Raw genomic sequence first — 22,480 nt, forward strand, 5'->3', positions numbered from 1 at the left:
TTGAATTAGTAAATCTAAAATTTCTCACTTGCCTGACTTCCTGCAACTAACTCCCAGCTAGATGGAGAATTATTTTAGATTGCCACATCATAGATTTCCAGTCTTAGCCTGGCCTTCTCAATGGCATATCTGCAGCCAAAACAAGCCTGTGTGAATCCACTTAAAGTGAGCACCTCCTGGTTTCAGAGCAGTGTGAGGAATACCTCAGTATCAGACAAATATTCTCTGTTCAAGGAGACCTGTCTTTGGGAAAACAAATGGTTGTGGGGTTTTTAATCATAGTTCTCTACCTTATATGTTGTGATAATGTCATTCTAAGGGCTGATTACTTTGCTGAATTTCTCCATGCTCATGCTGACTTTGTATGCGTTCTCTGCTACATTGTGCCTTTCTTTTTCTGGGTGGAAAGTGCAACCATGGCAATAGATGTGTAATAGTATTTTTAGTATCTCCTCACCTGCACTGTAAGTTATGATTTGTTAACCAGCCTTCTAGAAAACTGAAGTATTTCACTAAGAATAAACTCTTGCAGGCTTGACTTTGGGTTCTTGAGGAGGTGCAAAGAATGCAGAATTGGATCCACAAATCTTAGCACTAACAATGGCTTGAATTGTTCTCTTATGATGCTTAAAAGTGCAAATTTCTGAAGAAGAGCTCTTGAAAGGGCTTGTATGAGGGAATCAAATTGCAAGTGCCACTAAATTGTGCTCTTTTTTCAAGATTATAACATTTTTCTATTGATTATTTTATTCAGAAATTTGTTTTCAATAATATATGGCTTACATTTTAAAAAAAATCTCTTTTAGTATTTAAAAGCTTCTTAAAAGATGAAATCTGTTTTATGCCCCGAATATTCCCACTTGTGTTCTAAGCTCTGTTGCTGGTGTGCTGCTCAGTGATTCATTTGTAACTGCATTTTTGAATGGTATGTGCATGCAGGGATGATCTAGTTGAAGTGCTCTTAGAAGTGACCTATACATGGAAGGTGCAATTCTTGTAGTACTGATAAAGATTTAAACATAGTGTTCACGTTATTTTGTTGAATAGGGATCTCTGCTTTTCTTTGCAACAAAGGTAGTAGTAGTAGAGTTTAGGTGATAGCTTAATCCTTTCTTTGGCATTTACCTATTGATTTTTTTTTTTTACCATAACAGCATATTTTAAGTTAGATATAAATTGATACATAATTTAAACTAGAGAGAGATATATACCAATTCAGTTTAATTTCTGAGGTTTTTTTTACAGTTCTGTTTTTTCTGTGCAACTTAGCACACTCTTCCATAAATGTTTTTCTTGCTCTATTTGTGAAATATATAACTTTTTTTTGCAAAACGTAAAAGTCGGCATAGATTATATGCATCATATGTTGGACTCCTACATTCTACAGTTAGTCTAAGTTTGAATCTTTTGATTTTTRAACTATTACAGTGTTGATTCCTACTTATCCTGTTATTCTCTACTATATAAGAGGCAGCAGCTTTAAAGCTTACAAGATTTCATTTTTCACCTGTACTTTCTCTTACAATTTTGTCTTAAAGTTTCACTTCCACTTCACCATCACATCATTATAAGAGCACTTAAGTATCTGCTTTACTGGGATGGAATTCAATTATTATTTTTTAATTTAAGGAAGCTGTGAAAAAAATCTGTGAATACCTTTTAGAAACTGCTAACAGGAGCAATAGTATGTTAGAAGTTCTTAAAGGTTGTCTCAGTGTGCGTCTTAACGTTGACCGCTTCCTCTTCTCTTCAGTGTTGAGTAGGATAACATCTTTCCCRTTCAGACTCATTTATTGCCCCACATGGAGAGGTAGTACTCAAACAGATACTTAAGATTTGCAGTTGTGCGGTAGGATTGTTAAAGCGACTTGAAAAATTTACACTTTGTTGTCCTTCTCTATTTCCTTCCCCTTTGTGACATCTGTTGTGTTTCTTCCTGGAATCGTGTATATTTGTCTACTGCTGTGGCCCTCTCTGTCTTTTTGTATTGTCCTTACTTTCCTGTTCCTTGATCACACTCTTCAAAGAACCAGTTCCTGCTTCTCCATTTCCTGGAACAGGTACCCCGTCCTGTAGATTTTGCCGCCTCTTGCTGTTTTGTTCCTTGTTTCACCAAATGTTTTTCTCTTTTCTGTTGATGCTGTTTTTGCCACTGTCCATGAGGGTGTCTGGTGCTTTTTCCCCCACCTGCTTATTTGCAATGTAGAAGAGTCAGCTGTTTTTGCTCTTTACTTCCAAACTTTTACAAGTACCCAAGYGTTTAATTACAATTAGCAGTAGAGCTAGAAACAGTTGCATACAAATAGTAACCAGCATCAAGTGACCTGTAGATTTTCTCCAGACCAGCATCAAGTATTCTCCCGATAATAATTTGAGAACTGTTGAAAATGTGTTAAGGGAACAATAAAAATGCATTATTGAGCATTTATATAGCAAGAAGGGAGAAAATAAAGTACATATACTTTCTGGATGCTTAGAATACTTGCTCAATGTCTGTTTTTTTTTTTTTTTTTTTTTTTTTTTTTTTTTTGAGGGAATTTTGTAGGGTTTATTTTCTAAAGGCAAAAGGCAGCTATGTAATGCATAATAATTTGGTTAGGTGTTTCTTTACTAAGAATGGCGGAGAAGATGCTTCTGCCTAGAAAAACTTGGAAATGTGCCTTATATATCTTACAAGAATTTGTGCTTTCTATAGAAAGTATAAGGTGACCCACCCATTCATTAACACACTTACAGGATATGTTTTGGAGAAAAGTGAAGACCCTTATCATTTCCCTATTTGTATATATATTTAGAGGATATAGAGTACTGTTTTGACAAAGCGTATATTTAGTACATCAAGATGATTTTGGTTTAATCATTTATGTATATGTCAATTAGGGCTGTTTTAGTGTTGTATTTCAATTTTTGACTGTTCTCTTTCTATTAATGCTTTAGGGTTAAAAGTTCTTTCATTTTTTACTTTTTAAAAAGGAAAAGAATCTCTTTGAGCAGAGAAAAAGCTTGGAAAATCTATCTACAAAAGAAATAAAAAAAATTTCTTAAGTGACAAAAATCAGGGAGTTAGAAGAAATAACTAAAATGTGCTATTCATCCTTACTAAAAGCAAAATACGTTTGTTTTATTTACTCTAGGTTGATGCCTTGAGGTTACGACTGGAAGAAAAAGAAACCTTTCTCAATAAAAAAACAAAACAACTTCAAGACCTCACAGAAGAGAAAGGAACACTGGCTGGAGAGATTCGAGATATGAAAGATATGTTGGAAGTAAAAGAAAGAAAAATTAATGTCCTTCAGAAAAAGGTAAAACCACTGATGAAAGGCTATGTTGTAAAACTTCTGAGGCACATATAAAGAGAATATGTTTATTTCTTAGAATGTATTACTTTTAAAATATTTTAAAAAATGCAGTCAGTCTATAGTAGTCAAGGTGGTGGCTTTTTTATTTTTGTTTTAAACTCTTAGCCTCTTAAGGACATTGTGGGGAGGACCTAAATTAAATCAATTTTCTAATTTCCCTATGCAAAATAAGCTAATGGCCTAAGAATGCAGGCTCTCTCCAAACGGTCATCTTAGCCTTATTTCTAGATTTTCATGAATTTAGCTAACCCTATTTTCTCTATTGGAGAAGCTGTATTTAATCAATCATTATAGTTTCCACTTGGGGACTCGGTGGGGAAACCTTTCCTAGAACGGTAGCTCTGTGTGGGTTCTGCACGGAGTTCACTGTACAGTGTTCACTTACCACATCTTTCTCCGTACACTCAGGAAAGTATTTTTGCTAGTAGGTATGTATTGCGTGTGTTGTGTGTTTCACTCTGTGTTGTATATAGATGTACTTGTGAACATGCAGAGAAAGGAGAAAAAGGTCATGGAATCAAATATATTTTACTACTACTCTCTTTCATTCCTCACAGAATCTTTGTTTTGGCTGAGCTGTAGGGAACATGGCTCTTTTCTGAACATAGGCATACTGTTCATTCAGTTATATGTATTTCAGAAATATGTTGGAATATGTATAGTAGTTGTTCAGTGCTATCCTATTCTTCTTGCAGTATTTTTGAACGGTTATTTTTCAAGGATTCTCAAATAATCTGATAGCAGATACTGTTCTAAGAATAAAATTCTCTGATGCACCTCTTTTATTTCCATCATAACATAACTTTCCTACAGCAACTATACATGAGAATACATTTTGTTGCAAAAAATGCATTTAATTGCAATAATGTTATCTTTTATGAGAATCTCATTATGCTTTTATCCTTCTTGCCTTTTTGCTAGGTTGCATGTGCCTCTTGCATTTCTCTAGTTGTTGGTTGTCATTTCCATCTAGTCTTTCAGCCACTTTTTCCTCCACCAGTGTTTTAACTTTGGTTCATGGCAGCCAGACATTTCTGTGCTGAGCATTTAGAAATTGATTTGTCCCCATCATGCACATAAATGTGCCAGTTTCAGGGAGTGGAAAGCAATATGGATCGTTTTTGAATGACGCGGAAGAGCTGAAATGGTTTGTTGGTCCCTCTAGTGGACTGTCCTTTCTTTACAGACATTTTTTTAGGTCATTGCAACAGTTCTTATATACTCTCTTGAAAATTCTTTTAAAAGGAGTTTGGTTTAAAAATATTTGCTCTTTGTCTTCTTTCTAAGTTCTCCCTAGACCTTAGATTCTTATAGACTGTAATATTATAATGCTTGTCTCCATTTTTTCTGTACAGGACCAAATTTTATATTGTAATATTTTTATTTACTTTTGATATGAAGATATGTGAATAGCCACTTATTTTAGTACCTTCATTTGTTGATGCAAGAGGGATGGCTGCATCTTTCTTCACACAGCCTGAAGTACTTCACTCAGCCTAGAACAGTATTTGTTGTGATGGTTGCGTTCAGGTAATTGAAGAAGGAAGAATTTGAATATAATGCTTAAAATTATCTCTGTCAGTAACACACTGAAATGGAATAGGAAGGAATGTGTAACTTAGGAAAATACAATGTGTAATTCCATATTCCTTTTCTTTTATACATTGCTATTATCTGCCATGTTTAAAAATGCGAAAGTGTATTTCTGAAAAAACAGAAAAGCTTTTTTTCAAAGTTGGAATTGTTTCTTCTTTCTGGGCAGTTGTTTTGCTTGGAGGATAGAAGTGGTTCTGCTGGGGTTCCCTAGCAAAGATGTGGAGGCAACAAAAGAGGTGTGGTGGGCCTTACAGGATGCCATAGGAACACACATAAGGCAGCATATTGCAGAAAAAGGTAATGGGCTAGATGATGAGCTAATAATACATTTTCCTTTTATGCGGTGGTTTTGAGGTAGTATTTGACAAAATTTAGAAAAGCACCACACTGTTCAACCTAATTGGCAGGCCTACGGGAGGCCTGTACTGGAACAGCATGTGTTTAGAGGATTTGGATCAACCTAGATTGGCAAGGAGTAATAATAAACTTATGTCAACGTCAGTGGTGCAATATTACTTAATATTTCTTTCTTTTAGAATCTTTGGCACCACTRCTTCATTTCAGTGCCAGTAAAGTTGGGTATGCTGTTTTAATAGCCTTGTTTAACCTGGCATAGCTAGTCTTACACCTCATATCTGTCATTTCAGCATCCAGAGGGGCAGACCTCAGAAATCTTTATGTATTTCTTACCAGAATATGCATGCTCTTTGAATGCAGCTGAAGTGTAGATTGGGAGGCAGAAGTGCTGAGCTGGATAATAGTTCTTCCGTGTCCCTTTTTGCTCCTAACTTCCTCTTTCATACATTGGCTAAACTTGATGAGTTTTGTTCATTGGGAATCTGCAGATATTTTAAAACCAATTGTATATTCTGAAGTATGAGTCTTTTGTGTTGGAAATAGTAGCTATTTAGGCAAGAGCAGAGTTGAGTAGGTACTGCTGGATTATATTAGGACAACAGCTTGTGGAAATTCTTTTGTGGGGATTATAACAAAAGAACACCATGTAAAAGGGGTAATACAATATTCTAGTTTCACTTGCAACACAACTTTTCATGTAAAATGCTACAGTTTCCATCTTTAATAGTTTAAGCTTTGTGATTGATGAAGTGCTGCATGACTAAGGGCCCTAACCTACCAGCTAATTAACGTTTGTAGGAAATGTCATAAAGTCTTAGCTCTAATGTAATAATTGGAATGTGTACTTGGACTGGCTGGACTGTGCACACTAGATGATATTGTCCAGCTTACATTAAATTAAAATGTGCTTTACTGTTAATTGTGTGTATTACTATTATTTGTTTTCTAAAAATAGTGAATTCATATATTGTCAGATAAAGAGTACACTGTAAAAATGAGTATTATCTTGTATTTAGAAATTTGCATCAGTATTATCACTTGACACAGGTATTCTGACTGAGAACACCACCACTGAAACTTATGAATCCAGAAGAATCTAGGAAGAGCTAAGAGATAATTTTGTTTCTTTTGATCTGAACATATAGAAAGTGCAAGCACATTGCTGATAGAATATGCATTTGATTTTTCATGATTTAATCATTTGGAAGCACCTTTTCATAATCACGATAGGCCAATGCAATTGTTAAAGAACAAGAGGAACCTCTGTAAAGTACCTGATCCTGATAGCATGGCAATGGACATAATTGTTAACTTTGCCAAATTTTATCAGACTGTAAACAGACTATTATGAGAACAGAACTTACTAAATCAGAATTTAATTTTATTACTGGAGCGAGTCAACAGATGCTGAATTTCTTAGCTCTTCCACAGAGCAGAGCAATGTTCTGACTGCAGATTGCAAGTGTTGCTAAAACACTGGGGAGTCACTCTTGTATTATGTACGTGTTTTGATGACATTTGCAAAGCTGCTATGATGAGTATTGACTGATATATAATATTAAGAAATGTTTTTTCTAACAGTATATGCCCACTTTAAGAATACAGTTTTCAATGTGTTGACTGTATTGAGTGTCACTAATTGCTTATGGGTGCAGCTTTGCCACATCAGATAATGTTAATTAGACAAGGCAGTCTGAAAGTGAGATAAAACTAAATACAGGCACATTTTCATCCAGGATAGTATTATTGACTCCAATACTGTTAAAATTATCTGTTCTGTTTTCATTTGTAGGCACCAGTAACGAGCAGCATGAGTCAGATTTCTAAGTTTTTAAAGCTTTTTTGCCAGCAATAAGGTGCTGGGAGCACAGCAAGGGACCCTGAACAGCTTTTTTGTTACAGCTTTAACTTTTACATGATAGTAAATTGTTACATAGTCAATATTTTAGTTTACATAACCAGCTAGCTCTATCCACAATTCTTAGTTCTACCAACTGCCGTGCTACAGTATGAGATAGTTCCATGCCAGCCTTATATGGTCCATTCATTAGTTAATTTGCACCTCTTCTGGTGTTACCTTTGGAGAACTTTTTGTACTTCTGGTTGGATTAAACTGTCTTCTTTGCAGATCTTTAACTTTATACAAAAACAGGTCTAAGGCAAGGTCAGATAAGGTGTTCTGTTTGCAGGACGCTGTGATCTTGCATGTTCTTTCTCTGCAAAACTAGAGTATAGTGGAAATTTTATTAACAGTACATTATCATAAAAATGGATCCCCAGTGACTCTGTAATAAAGTACAACCTTGGGATGCTTAAACTTTGCCCGTGGTACAAACTGGGATCCGCTGAATAAACACAGGTAAAACCCAAGCCTAATCAGTGCATATGTTTAGATGCTGTTAGCCTGTTCATTGAATCACTGATACTGCCAGTAAAATCAGAAGCAGTGATCATTTTCACTTTCCTTTTAACTTTTTTATTTCCTATTCTTTTCTTCATACGTTACATTTCTAAGTTCTTGTAGAACTATGAAAAAGCACTCTAAAAATGTGATTTAGTATAGATTAATTTAGTGACGCCAACTTAGTGTTCATCCAGTCTAAAATGATATCTATTATCATAGAATCATAGAATCAGTAAGGTTGGAGGGACCTCTGGAGATCATCTAGTCCAACCTCCCTGCTCAGCACAGTCACCTAGAGCATGKKAGACAGGGTTGCGTCCAGGCGAGCCTTGAATAGCTCCAGAGACTCCACAACCTCTCTGGGCAACCTGGTCCAGGGCTCTGTCACTCTCACAGTGAAGAAATTCCCCCTCACGTTCAGGCGGAACTTCCTGTGCTTCAGTTTCTGCCCATTGCCTCTTGTCCTGTCACACGGAACAACTGAAAAGAGTTTGTCCCCGTCCCCTTGACACCCTCCCTTCAGGTACTTGTACACATTGGTAAGATCCCCCCTCAGTCTGCTCTTCCCCAGGCTAAACAGGCCCAGCTCTCGCAGCCGTTCCTCACAGGGCAGGTGCTCCAGCCCTCTGATCGTCTTCGTAGCCCTACACTGGACTCTCTCCAGTAGCTCCATGTGTCTCTTGTCCTGGGGAGCCCAGAACTGGACACAGTACTGGAGATGAGGCCTCCCCAGGGCTGAGTAGAGGGGACAGGGTCACCTCCCTCGACCTGCTGGCAGCAGTCTTCCCAGTGCAGCCCAGGATACCATTGGCCTTCCTGGCCACARGGGCACATTGCTGGCTCAGGGTCAACTTGTCCTCCACCAGCACTCCCAGGTCCTTYTCTGACCTATTGTGGGTATTAGATAAATCCTTGGACCTTGAAATCCACAATCATTGAAATCAGCTAAAATCATTGAAAAGTATGYGATTAAAGCTAGTATATTTTCTGGTTAATTTTCTACTGACTGAAGCTAGAAGCCAACTTTTTGTTTTGTGCTTTGGAGAGATACTGTACTATATATTTATGCTACTATACTTCATAGCACATTAGTGTAATATTATTACTACATACATTATTAATACACAGTTAATTTTTAAATTGTGGTTTTATATACAAAAGAAGGCAATCAAATCTGAAATAGATATAAAATATGATTAAATACAATATATAAAAAAGGCTACATTTGTGGGAACCAATAAAGGTGTTTATGTAGAATGCACATATTTAGAATTTTAAAGATAAATCTTTAAACATAAATAATGGAAGTTATTTCAGATTGAGTTATGCTAGCTAGTTTTGACAGAGGGTTCTTCAAACATAGCTCATATGAAGCGTGTTTAATAGTTCGAGACTTAAATTATATGTAGCATACAGAAGTGCTTGTAATAATAGTATGTCACTTGCAAAGGAGGACTGAAATTAATGAGATACTTACAGAAGTATAGCACACCAGTGCTATTGGAGGGGAAAGACATTGCCATTGGGCTCTGAAATGCCAATAGTAATTAACAAAGTTATCTTTAAATAAGACTCTAAGTTTATTCATGTTGAGAAAGCAGTCCACTCACATGCTGGGAATATTATGCTGAGTGAAGAGAGTATTATTTTCTTTTCAATAGTTGGAGGAAGTTTCTTTGGAAATGTGAAATTATTCTATGTATAGAATGATTGGGCTGCAAAAGACTAAGAGATGTCATACTTGGAAGGTGCAGAACAACGCAGAGGAAGTATTTAGGGAAATGGGTGCCTATTTATACATGCTAAAGAGAACAAGGGAGAATTAGAATTGCTTAAGAGAAAAATAGATTCATCTGCGAAATAGCCTGCAAAGAAATGTAATAGAAGCTCACTGACTAAAATTTTAAATGACAAAAGAGAGTGTTAAAAATATACCTGAGAAGCGTTTTACATTAGAGAGAGATCCTGCTGTTTTCCTGTGTGTTCAGACTGTGTACCATATGCTGAGGGTGAATCCTACTTCAACTAAAATCAGAGAGTTTTGTTCTTGGTTTTCACCTTRTACTCCAAAAAACCCCACCAATCCCCAACTTCTCCTCAAATGCTGAAATAAGTGCAACTTCTAGAAATGCCTGCTAAATGAAATTTATAACAAAACCTCCAAAGGTTCTTAAAGCTSATAAGATCTCCAGCAAAAAGACTGAGATGAATAGCTACATAAATGCTATTTACTTTCCTCTTAGAACACTAATGGGATGATTGTACTTAAAGAGGAAAAAATGTATATACTTAGCAGTGATTTGTAAATAAATGCAGATTTTTTCCTAATAATTTTCTGATAATTTCTCAAGCTAAATTAATGATTGGGTTACTTTTATAGAAATGTTAGCTGACAAATTCCAGCTATAATATCTTTAGGTATTTATCTGGGTGACTATTAATGTTATATCCAACGGAAAATTGAAAAATCAGCGACAAATACCGTATGTTTGTTATGAAAAGAATGAAATTATGCATTTTAAATGCTGCAGGTTTTTCTGGTGCTTGCAAATTGGTCTGGAGCATGCTCTGTGATGGAAYTGCTGTGGTGGGGACCCATGTGTAGTTAGTGTTAAACATGCAAGGTATAGCATTTGGTATGGCAAGGACCCATGTCTAACTAACGTAAGTGACTTAGTGAATTTAAGTGACTGCCTAGCTCATAGGCTGGCAGATATTGGGCAGTACTAACATGTAACATTTTATGGCAATTAAAAAAATTATAGGAAGCTGTAAGTAAATCCCATTTACAAACAAGGTGCGTTTCTTTTGAGACTTTACTGAATTTAGTGTTTGAATTCTCCTGAGCAGTGCAATTGACATTTGCTCCTAATGGATGATGTCTTCATTGGTTTTGCAGTATTCTATATCTTTGTGAGTAAAAAGCACTGAGAACCAGGGCCGTCTCCTGAACTGCTTGTAGGAATTAAATGGAAATATTCATTTTCCATTTGTTTCCAGAAGTAAAATAAGCTTTAAACATAAAACTTAAGCATTCATTGGTTTACAACATTTTTATTTGCACTTGTTTTTAAGAAACATGGCCTATTTCTGGGTGTATCTAGATTTCCAAAATAAATTTGATTTGTAGGGAAGTGGTGTGTGTGTGTGTGTGTGTGTATATATATATATTTAGATAAAGAAAACCCTAATATTTTCCTTTTTTTGTGTTATATAATTAGCACTATTTGAGAATACAAAGATAATCTTACCAACAACCATTCTGGCTCTTCTCTAATGAGACATATTCACATTCAAATAATAATTTGTTAGAATTTTCAGCTGCTGACCTGGAGAGCAGTCCCAGTACGGTTATGGAGCAAGCTTCTGGTTGGACCTTGTTCTCTGTAATACCCTTACCATACTCATTTTAATCATTTTCCCCAGAGAGAAAACAAAGCAGTTTTATCATTGCTCTACTTTGTCCAAGTTAGCTATTTTGGATCAGTCTTTTTCCTCGCTACTTGTCACTTAATGTAAAACACCTTGCTTATGATGGTACTGTCACCACCTATTTGCGTTGCTGCCATTACTGTTGTAGTTACAGGGTGAACTGTGCAACAGGCCTGTCGAGTGCTCGAGTAGACCCTTGGGATGATAGAGACGAGTCTTCTTCTTTCCATCCCGAGCGTGTATTCATCTGATTCACTGCTTTTGGAGCAGCATCTTTAAGTAGCAGCCCARCTGCTTCCTGACCATCTCAATGTGGCAGATTCACCTGATTTTGTACCTGCAAACCATTTACCTCAGAATCTGTGACAACCTGTATAAGTGACACAAAACCAAATTCTTCAAGAAGTAGCATTATTTGTTCTTTCACTCCAAAGTACATAGGCTGTGGAACAAAGGTTTGCAGAAAACCAAAGGCTTGTATATCTCACAGTTTAATCTTTTTCTGGCAAGTACTTTCAAGCTCCCATCACTCCAATTAACTGATCTGTGGGTTGGGCAAGCAGAGGAGGTAGCKTCTTAGCTTTATGACCGAGATGGACATTGGAGAGTCATACGAACGTGTTGCAGGCTGCCCCTCTAAAACATCAGTCTTCTGTGTTTGTGTTGTAACTGAGTATAGGAAGGACTCACTGCCAGACTCCAAAATTTAGACCTACTGGATTAGATTATCATTTTTGCATATTCTACAGTCAAATAAATACATGTATATTAAAAACATAGCTCTAGCTCCATATTTTCTAAAATGACAAACTGGGAATGTGTTGCCAAGCGATAATTTAACTAAAGCAGCAGTTGGTTTAACATAGAGTTTTTTACACAGTGTAGCTTTGGTTATACCAATATTGGAAGGGATGTTTATTCAATATTTTTTTCTTTGGAGGTACGTAAGTTGTCACCTTCAATATAATCCTTTGTGAAGTCTGGGAGCTGTGCATCMCATCAGGCTGTTGTATTTTTAAGTGTTACATATATTTCTTGATACTACATGTGCAAAGGAAGCAACTGTTGATTCCACTTTTTTGGGCAGATTTTTATTAATACTGGAAGTATCTCAAAGCTGTAACTGCTTCTGCTCAGATAAATTGAGGGTCTTGTTTACACAACTGAGTAAACAAAAGATTTGAATATTATTTATTTGTTTACCTTTGAACCCGTGCATCACTCATCCTAGGCTTTGATTTATAAAAACTAAATCTCAGATAGAACTCGACTTTTACTAATATTGCTTATATGCAAAGTATTATATGTTTTGAATCTAAATAGTCAGTAAGTATGATTATGTGTCATGGTTATCGTATACTGTTTCAATTGTTAGTTATGCAGCCAGGTAATAATACTTATTCCTTTATAACATATTTTAGCTATAAAATTCTACTCTTCATTTAGAAAACTAAAATTCTTATTTTAATATTTAATATTTCCTAGGAGATTTGTTTYATCAGCTTGTTAATTATTTACAATAAAATCTGTGAGAGGACAATTTTAAATCTGAAGTGATTCAGAAGTGATGCATTTTATGTATGATTTTGAGCCTATTTTGATTCAGAGATGAGTATTTCTGTATAGTGTGATGTGTGAGATATTTAGCAATATGTTGAATATTCACTGTGAGAGTGACAGAGCCCTGGACCAGGTTGCCCAGAGAGGTTGTGGAGTCTCTGGAGCTATTCAAGGCCCRCCTGGACACAACCCTGTCTAACATGCTCTAGGTGACTGTGCTGAGCAGGGAGATTGGACTAGATGATCTCCAGAGGTCCCTTCCAACCTTACTGATTCTRTGATTCTCTTGCTAATGTGATTAGCCATCCTGACCACAATAAATGAAAAAGTTGGTCCTACTGTACTAGTTCACCTCCTTGCTAGGACAGGCAGTGATAGTTGATCTGTAACTTCATCTAATGTTTGCCCAAGTTTGCTGTATCTGGAAATGAACACAGACATTTTCTAATAAAAATTATATTCATGTATTAGCAGTTGGTATTACCAGTTTCGCACTATATTAAATTTCTACTGTGCTATTGCCATAGGATTAAACACCTTAATTTCTGCATTATTACAGCTCCTTGATGTTGGCAGCCGTGCTTTCCCACTGATAGCCCATTGCTGTCAGTCATCTTGAGCAATCTGTGACTAGAGTCCCCATTACCTTACTGTATTGGACATGCTGTCACTTTTGGAAAAGCATCATCCTTGACTTTTGAATGAAACTCTTACTGGCTTTGTGGAAGTATGAAGTTCCAAGTCTTAAGAATATAYAATGTAGATAAGTTTAGTGGTTAAGGTATATGGGAATTATCATCTTCCTGCCTTCATATTATTACCAGCTATAGTCARAGCTAGTAGTGCCAATTTGGTCAGATTGCTTTGATGATTTTATTGTTGCCAAGTAGCATATATTTCTTGGTGGTAGAATCAGCAGTGATGTATTTGAGAATGAGTAGAATAAACTCAGCTTCAGAATGGAATCTGAGTCTAAATCACTTCCTTCTAGTACACCTGAATTTTTAATTTCTGACACCTAACTAGACACAGTGCTAACATCAAAGTAAAATAAAAGGAATGGGGTAAAGCGGTCCTTGGAAAGTCAGGTGAAAAGTGGCATGACATTGCTTAATCTTTAAATACGAAGAAATATTGGGCCTTATTTCCCACTCACTTGGGAGTAAATCTGCAGTAAATCCACTAAAAGTAATTATGCTAGTGTGAACTCCTATGTATCTGGGAGAAAAATCAGACCAACTATATTTATTGCATAAGAGATGCCTCAATTTTATAGCAGAAATCTGCTTTCATGTCCCCAAGTAGACTCAGAAGTCCTCTATTGCTTTGCATTTAGCCACATTGAAGTGACTGTACACCGAGAGAACTTATATACATTACTCCCTGTAATGGCTGTTGCTGGTCTCGAGTGAGGGTGTGAAAAGTTGCTAAGGCACTGTGTGAATTTTTAAACTATTCACCTTAAAACAGCTGCCTATTGATAGACAGGACTGAGARTGTATAAATGCATATTTTCAATTGGAGTGGAATACCTACTGTGAGCTATCCCGAAATCTTCATCTATGATTAAGTCTGGATTTTTGTTGTGGCTGTCATAGGAGCCATAAATATCTTCATTTGAATGTTTATTTTAAAAAATCCATAGCTTTTGAGAGTTTGGGATTTCTTGTRTGTCATGAGGTAGTTATGAAAGTAAGCAGCTGAACAAATGTGGAGAACTTCAAAGTGTAAAATCTAGACTGCATAGGAAGGTAACAGAAAGCAGAAGTTTGATAGTTTAGTTGCAAAAGAGATTATCCCTGTGAATTATCTCTGGGAGCTACGGTTTCATAAACTAYTAGATTTATTAGATGTGAGCTCTCCCACAACAATTCACATGTTCAGCAATTCTCACTGTTAGCACTTGTTAATAGTAATTTTCATGTATTCTTTCTATGAAAAATAGTATAATTCTGCCTGTTTCTTGAAATGTGTAAATCGCAACACCTTCCATGAGTCCTAGGGCTGCAAATCGCTCCAAGGTTGGGGAAAAGGAAGAAAAGACACCTCATACCTTGCTGCAGCCTGGAAAACAGAATGAACCAATTCAAATAATCATYCTTGCGAGCAGCCTCCTCCTGGGAAGTAAGGAGCATTTCTTCTTCTTTGGGCACATTTCCCAGTGTTTGATACGGACAAATCTATCTTCTTACTGAGACCTGTGCTACCATTCATACTGCAGGATGTGTTTCTCAGGGCTAAATTCGCTTTTTGTTTATTTTTGGAGGGGAAGGATAGGCAGTCTTGCAATSACTGGCTATCACTTTGCCTTAAGTGTTCTGCTGCAACACTAGTCAAAAAAACAAACACAGAGGTAGAATAGGAAGAAAGGATTTCTTGCTTGCTTTTGGTGAAGCTTCAATATACCTGATTAACATTTGTAAACTTCCTGTTTTTTTTCCTGCTAGTGCTAAAATAAAAATATTCCAAGTCCAGAAATACAAAATAAACTGTGAATATAATTAGTTGTCTTTTTATTAGTTCCAGAATAACCTCTTCACTGTGTCAGGCAATTTGCTGGCYGTTATTGTTATTCAAAAAGTCCAGATTGTTATCTGTCATATTCTCAATGGGAGACACTGCAAGTGGAAATACTAGCAGAGTATTGCAGTTAAGAAACATAGGTTGTGCAGGGTTTGTAGAAGAATTTTATAGTTAAAGATAGGCATGTGTTCTTGAGGAGTAAGCCTGACTAAAAATTAAGTTCTGTAATAATTTTAATGCTGACAAAACTACAGAAATAAATTGATCAAGCTAATAAAATATATTTTAATATATCCATGATCTCTATTAGACTTCAATGTGTTGTTAACTGCTAATTCCTAACCCATCAATCTTCTAAAGATTTTATCTAGCCTTTTAAACCTGAGCTCTGAGAGAGTGCACATTTCAGGTAACTATGGAAAATAGCAACATGAGCATGCAGCTAGTAGGGCTTACTGCCACCGGAGAGCCGGTGGGCCAGGGCTTAACATTGCTGGGAGCTGCAGCGGTCACTTGTTCTATCTGAGAGTTGCTGAAGCTTCTCAATTTTGTAAGTAATTCAGAAAGATAAAGTTGTAACTCTCTGCATAAAAAGTGAAGAAATGTACATCAAAGATAAGTATCAGAAGTGCTTTATCAGTTTTGGTACAATATGRGGTCAGTGTCACTGAACTGGCAACGGCACATGACCTCCGAAGACACCTTCAGGATRTTACAATGAATTGCCCTGTATTTGCCAGGGGGTGATGTGTTCTTAATGGGTCTTTGCATCCCTTTGCTTTTACAGTAAATAAAAACAAAATGAAGAAAGCTGAATAAATACGAATGGCTGCATAGGTTAATAAATCCCAGAAGGATATTGACATCAATGAGCTTAGGGGAAAAAAAGTGTTGGAAGAAAGCATTTCTGTGTCATAGATTTCCTACCTGATCATTTTCATTTAATGTTTATGTTGATATTAAAATGAGGCTAAGTTATATGTACAAACTTACTGTCTTGTAGGAGGAGATGCATGATAAAGCAAATTAGTGAAACATTAAAAAAAGTAGAAAGTGTTTCCATATTGAAAGCAAACTATCTTAAACACAGAACTATTTCAGATTATTTCTACTTCCTATTCAGACATTTATATTAAGGCATAGCCATGTCCCCATTGCTGCTATAGAAAAGCTAAACTGTTAAGCAGATGTTGATTAAAGACATCCAAGTTGCTGTGTTTAACATTTCAGTTTARGTTTAGTGGTGCTTTGCTAGTTTATACATAGCGAGTCTGTCTGGCCTGCAGTAACTAATGGTGCAACTCAATATGGTCATTGTCTTTTGTGCTGTCTTTTGTGCAAATATTAAATTACATCTYATAGTAAGGAGAATCTTGGGTCTCTGATGAACAACATTTGGAACACTTCAACTCCTAATTTCAATTTGATATAAACCTAAGTACATTGACCATATGTTAATTTAGAATGATTAGGGAAAGACATCTTTAAAAGAAGAGGGCAGGGAACAGTGTTGTATTATCCTTTTGCAAGGCTTTTCTCTCACGTGAAGTGATTACATAGCCCTTTACATATGGGTATAGATTCCCTGTCTAACCAGTGAAAAAGTAAATTTCAGATAAGAAAGTTATTATTTCTCATGAATTCCCATCTCACTGTTTAAGTTCTGCTCTTTTTTTCCGCTACTTTTTCCCGCTGGCTTAAACTCATACAAAACTGGTTCTATCTGAAATTGGATTCTTTGTTAGAAGCTTTTGAATACAACTTCTAGGGACAGAAAGCTCTTCTAGTACAAAACAACATAGCAGTATTGAATGCATATTGTCACCTTTCATTTACAGCACCTAGGGGGCAGAACTTCAGATGTTTTTACTTTCAATGTGAAATTTTCCATTATTATAGATCTTTTTTCTATTTAAAATTATTTCCCCTTTTTACTGCTTCCCTTCTCCCTCTTTGCCTGTCTGTCCTTTATTCCTTACTCTGAGAGTAAGGAAGTCTGAATTTTAAATATTTCTTTGGTTGATCTCTACTTTGAAGTATTATTATTTAGAACATTTTATAAGAAAACCGGGAAATAAGGACATTGGAAATCTCTGAAATAGTTTCTAAGGCTGTCGAGGGGAAGATATATAATTAAGGATTAAAGAAGATGGACYGGCTTTAAACCATTGTGCTTGCACCTTTTTTTCCCTTCAGGTGTGAAACATCTGTGATTTATAAGTTCTGTACAATCAATTTGCGAGTTAGCAGTACACTCACTTGAAATTCTCTGAATTAAACTAAGAAATAAGGCAATTATCTTTCTGTATTTTAACGTTATTATTACAAATATGATATAAGAGATATATAATTGGCATMAAAATGTAATTTATGGCCAGAGACTTCTAACTAAATTACTTTTAATATGCTACAGTAAGTATATGCTAGATGATTGCTATACTTACAATTGTATATGGTCAGAGTTACACTGGCATGTAGAACAGTGCAACATTCAAATGTGTATTTATTTCACTTATGTTGAAGTTCTTGTATCTTTTGGAAATTTCCTTTAGAATTGTAACTCTACCAGTTGCTTAAATGAGAGATATATTGAGCTTCAGAATTCAAGTCTTACAGGATATGTTAAATATCTTTTTAAACTTTCCAGGAAAGGAAATAAAGGGATGCTTTTGTTTCACTCAGGCTGACAATTTAAAAGGTAATCCCAAACCATCAATAGAAATATATGGTGAAACTATTACATATGTATATAAATTAAAAAAGTAGATGCTAGGAAAGAAAAACTAGGAGATTACTAAATTATGTTAGAGTTTAAATCTACTGTGGATTCTTTAGCTGGATTGTCCACATGGACGTATATGATAACTCAGTGGAGCAGTAACTTTATAGGTTATAAATATTTTACTTTAAGCCATTGTTTTGGAGTAAGTATGGCAGGAATGAACATAAAGGAACAAGAATAAAACTAAAAAACCCTTCAGGCCATATATAAATTTCCCAGTGTTGAAAGTTGATTGAAAAAGTATGAAAAACAATAAAGAAGCAAGTAGTGAAGACAAGGGAGACTTATCTGAAGAAAGAAGGCAGATTTTATATTGGATATAGCTTCCTTCAATATTTTAATTTAGAAAATATTCTTCAGTGTTTCAATTAAAAATATTTTTCAATGCAGATGAAAAATAGATGATAACTAGCCTGAAAAAGTGATTTAAACAGTGCTAATGCTAGGATAGCTGAAGGTGCAATAAATATCAAAGTAGAGGAGTATTTGCAATGGGATTTGGTAGCAAAGACTYGCAGCACAGTCTGCAGAAATACTGGATGGCAGAACACAGGGTGATAATCTCTCTCCAGATGGCCTTGGTGTCAGCACACCTGAAAAATCATCATTGATTTGAGACATCTCATTGCCAGAACAATGATGTAAATGGGAAGAAGTWAGAGAATAGGAATAGTTAAAACTGATGGTGAAAGGTATCAGGCTAAAACTAATAGAGCTGAGGGTTTTTTCCAACATATGAAAGTTATAAATATCATAAAAGAGGAGGAATAATTTTGGACAGTGTAAAACACACTAAATGAGTAGCATGAAATCAAGTTGACAAGGAGATCTGTTAAATGATTTGGTAGCCTTCAAATGGGAAAGGAAATTCAGTTGCCATAGTTTTTAAAGGTTAGGTAATGCAGAATTGTGGGTCACAGTCCTGGAAAGGATCTCTAGGTATCATAGTCCATTCCTCTGCCTAAAAGTTGTATTCAAAGGTGAGTGAAAGTATTACTACTTCTCTGGGGAATGAGTCTATGTTTGCAGTGTAATCCAGATAGTCTTTCTGTCTCCCTACTCCACAATTTAACCTCTTCAACTTCACTTTGAAATGAAGTGCTGTTTGTCAGATTCCTGCCTGTTATTCAGGAGAACTCTAGATAATCCCTCTGTTCTGGATATCTGTCTGTGTGGTGTTTTTTTTTTGATTGTTTGTTTTTGTTTTTTTTCTCCCTGGTCTTACTTGTTTCCCTGAATATATATATATATATATAAAATCATAAATCAGGATAAATTATGGTAAGTCGCTTCTATTGGTCATTTTTTCTAAACTCTTTTAAACTTTTGCTGATGGAGATTCCAATATTTTTTCACTGCTTCAGTTCCACAGATGAAAGCTTCACAGGTATTTATCATGACTATGGAAAGGGGTRCATTGTTCTAACTTTAGTAACAAGTCTCTGTTTAAAATCAGGCAGTATGTTTCTTAACTCCATTCTCGTGATACTTTAGAAACCAAAACCTAAGCCTGCTTTCAGAATAGGTGGGTCTTTTATTTTAAAACTTACGTTATTGTTGTTTTTCTATATATTACATACATGTGTATTTATAAATAATACACATCTGTTTTTTTTTTTTGGTAGTACTTCCTATTCGTGTGTTCCAGCATATTGATTTCCCTGTGTTCACTCATTGCTCTGGAAGACTTCCCATACTACTGCGTAGCTGGCTCTTTGTTTCTCTCTGCAGCTCCTGAGGTGCCTATTACCGTATTTCCTTTGCAACTTCCTTTTTCAGTATTCCCTGTTGCCCAAAATTTGTCTATATAACTTATCTTTGTCTCACTCTTGTTCCTGCTACCATTTAACTTTTTTATGAGACCTGCTATAATTTTTTAAATGGGGACAGACGCCTCCAAGTCTGCCCAGCTATATAGGAATGACAAGATGATACAAACCAAAAAGTATATGACTGTTCATCTTAACTTATTTATATTAAAAGTGTATGTATGCAAAAGTAGCTTTTTTTCCTATGTGGATTTATATTACAGTATATTTAAATAGCTGGCTTCTCTGACTGCTTGCATATCGAATAGTGTAAACATTTTCTGGAAAAATCTTGAAAAATTCTTACATAAGCTAACATATCCAACTTCATGTACATCTACAAAAATAATACAGAGCTGGGCCTATGTAACAAATCTTCAGGTATCTTCAAATACTTAAGGCATGGAGTTGAGCAGAAAGCTAATGATTGTTGTAGGCTAGCTTAGAGAAATAATAGAGGTCATATTTTGAGATGTCTGAAATGTGTAGTTGAGCCAGACTGCAGGAACACTTCAGCAATCAGTTATTACCATGTGACATGTAAAGCGCTGTGAGATGTGGGAATTCATACCCAACCCAGTTTGAAAATCTGGCCCTAAATATGTACAGATGGTTGTTACAAGAGGCGTTAATTTGTCAGGAATGAATGTCCACCTCTTTGTGTATCRTAACAGAAATGTTAGTTAATTTTGTATTGGTGTCTTTATTATCTGGAAAATACCTATTATATTTTGAATTATGTCACAATCAGTAGATACAATGARAGTAAAAACTTTTCAGTGGATGTCTGACAAGACAGTGAGCCCTGCTTCGAAGAGTCCAAAAGTCAAGCTGTTTTGTTCTGAGAATTTACTGGTCCCTAAGGAGAAGGAGACAAAGACTGAGTATTTCCAGATACGTATTTCCAGATACACAAGTGGATATTATCAGCCCAGGCTTCTTTTGGCCAGCTTCCTGGTGAAGGTTAATTTTAGCATTAAGTTCCAGCTCTTTCTCAACTGGAGTCTGGCAACAGAAGCCAAGCTTTTAGTCCAGGAGCTCCTCTCTCTGTGGCAGCCTTCTCCTCTCCTGGCTCTGTTTGCCTGCTGCCCGGCTCTTASAGCCCAGTAAAGGCATCAGCTGCCTTGAGGGCAGCTCTGCTCTCGCAGTGGCCCGAGGGGAGCTTTCTTCTTCTCCCCCTGAAAACTCACCATCAACCCCGTTCTTTCTTAAGGCTTATTGTTTCTTCCAAATGCTTCCTGTACCAGTAGATTTGAATCCTATGCTAGGGAAGAAATCTAGAATCTTGTAGTAACTACAGATAGGTGAAATATTACCTGCAGTAATTGTATAATAAAAACGAACACACTTTGTTTCTAAAGAAAATAAAAATTAGGATGCTCTCATAGCTTTTAAATGTTCATGTGTGTGTGATAGTTGGCTGATATTTGAGATTATAGTTAAAAATTTCATTTTTATGAAAATTTCATTTTCATTCATTTTTAACATTTGCATGCAATAGCACCTTATTGCAGGTACTGTCCAGAGAATATAAGTGCATGTTCCCAGCACACGATATACATTTCTTGTAATGATCAACATCATGAATCTATTTTTATTATTATTTTTTTCCCACTCTCCCAAATTAAGGGGCACATATATTCTGTTTTCCCTTTAGCTAAATTTCTGATTGTATTAAACTTTTTTTTAAAAAATTGTACTGCTACTTCATGCTTCTGTACAGTTCTTGACTGATACTACTCACATTTAACAGATCTATAAACTGACTCATTAAGAACGTTGTAATGAGTTGGGAAATACTTGCTGAATATGTGAGTAAATCTCTTGAACTCAACCACTGGTCTGTTTGCCTTTCTCACCTTCTTTAGAAAAAAAGTAATTACTGTGTCCCATCAATCCAGAAGCTTGATATTAATGCAACTTTCATGTCTTTTAATGATACTCTTTTTGTTCTTGGCATCTTTAGAACCGTACTGTGACTGGTGAATGTGTAGAGTGTCACTAAGTATCAAAAGTACAGACAGACCTAAAGGACTAAACTGTAGCACCCTTTTTCTACCTAGGATATATTTTCTAGGCCTCAAAATATCTCTGTATTCCTAAATCRGTTGCTCTCTAACACAGAGATGTGGTGTAAACAAACTTGACAAAACCCTTTTAGTACATACGTTACGATTTAGTAAAAGTAACGTAGTTATGTTCAGGTGATGGATCTCTACAGCTATGTTTTGTGACAGTGGGGTTCAAATTTTCTTTGCAGTGTTTCTGTGGAGAGTGGGCTTCAGATACGGAAAATCTATGATTAAGACCGTGTTTCTCTTCAGCTTACTGTATCTGTGAAGTATGTGACAATTTTGAAAATGGTTTGTTTTGATACCAACTAATGAGAAAAACAGATGTAAGATTCTTATTTTCCAATTATTTTCTGAATTTCTAATAATGTATTTGCAGTCAACTCCAATATTTTACTATAGTCATACTGTACGTTGGACATCGTAAAAACATAAAGGTATGAATAAAAATATGATCTTTTCTGTGGTTTCCCTCTCCAGAATAACAATAATATATTGGAGACTTGAGGGAAATTTAACTTCTTTTTTTAATGGAAATATGAAAACAGCTATTTGAAAGCATTATCTAGACTTTATTTCTTTTTGAT

General features: G+C 35.7%; 1 protein-coding gene across 1 annotated transcript in view; it reads left to right on the forward strand.

Annotated features, from left to right (window-relative positions):
- Positions 1-22,480, forward strand: part of ERC2 (ELKS/RAB6-interacting/CAST family member 2) — a 499,935-nt gene that overhangs the window by 153,401 nt on the left and 324,054 nt on the right. The window contains exon 7 of the mRNA XM_085302360.1: positions 3,135-3,302. Coding sequence (XP_085158486.1) covers positions 3,135-3,302 — 168 coding nt within the window. The remainder of the gene's footprint in view (positions 1-3,134; positions 3,303-22,480) is intronic.

Source organism: Rhea americana, unplaced genomic scaffold (genome assembly GCF_003343005.1).
Source record: "Rhea americana isolate MKP2758 unplaced genomic scaffold, rheAme1 scaffold_19, whole genome shotgun sequence".
NCBI lineage: Eukaryota > Metazoa > Chordata > Aves > Rheiformes > Rheidae > Rhea > Rhea americana.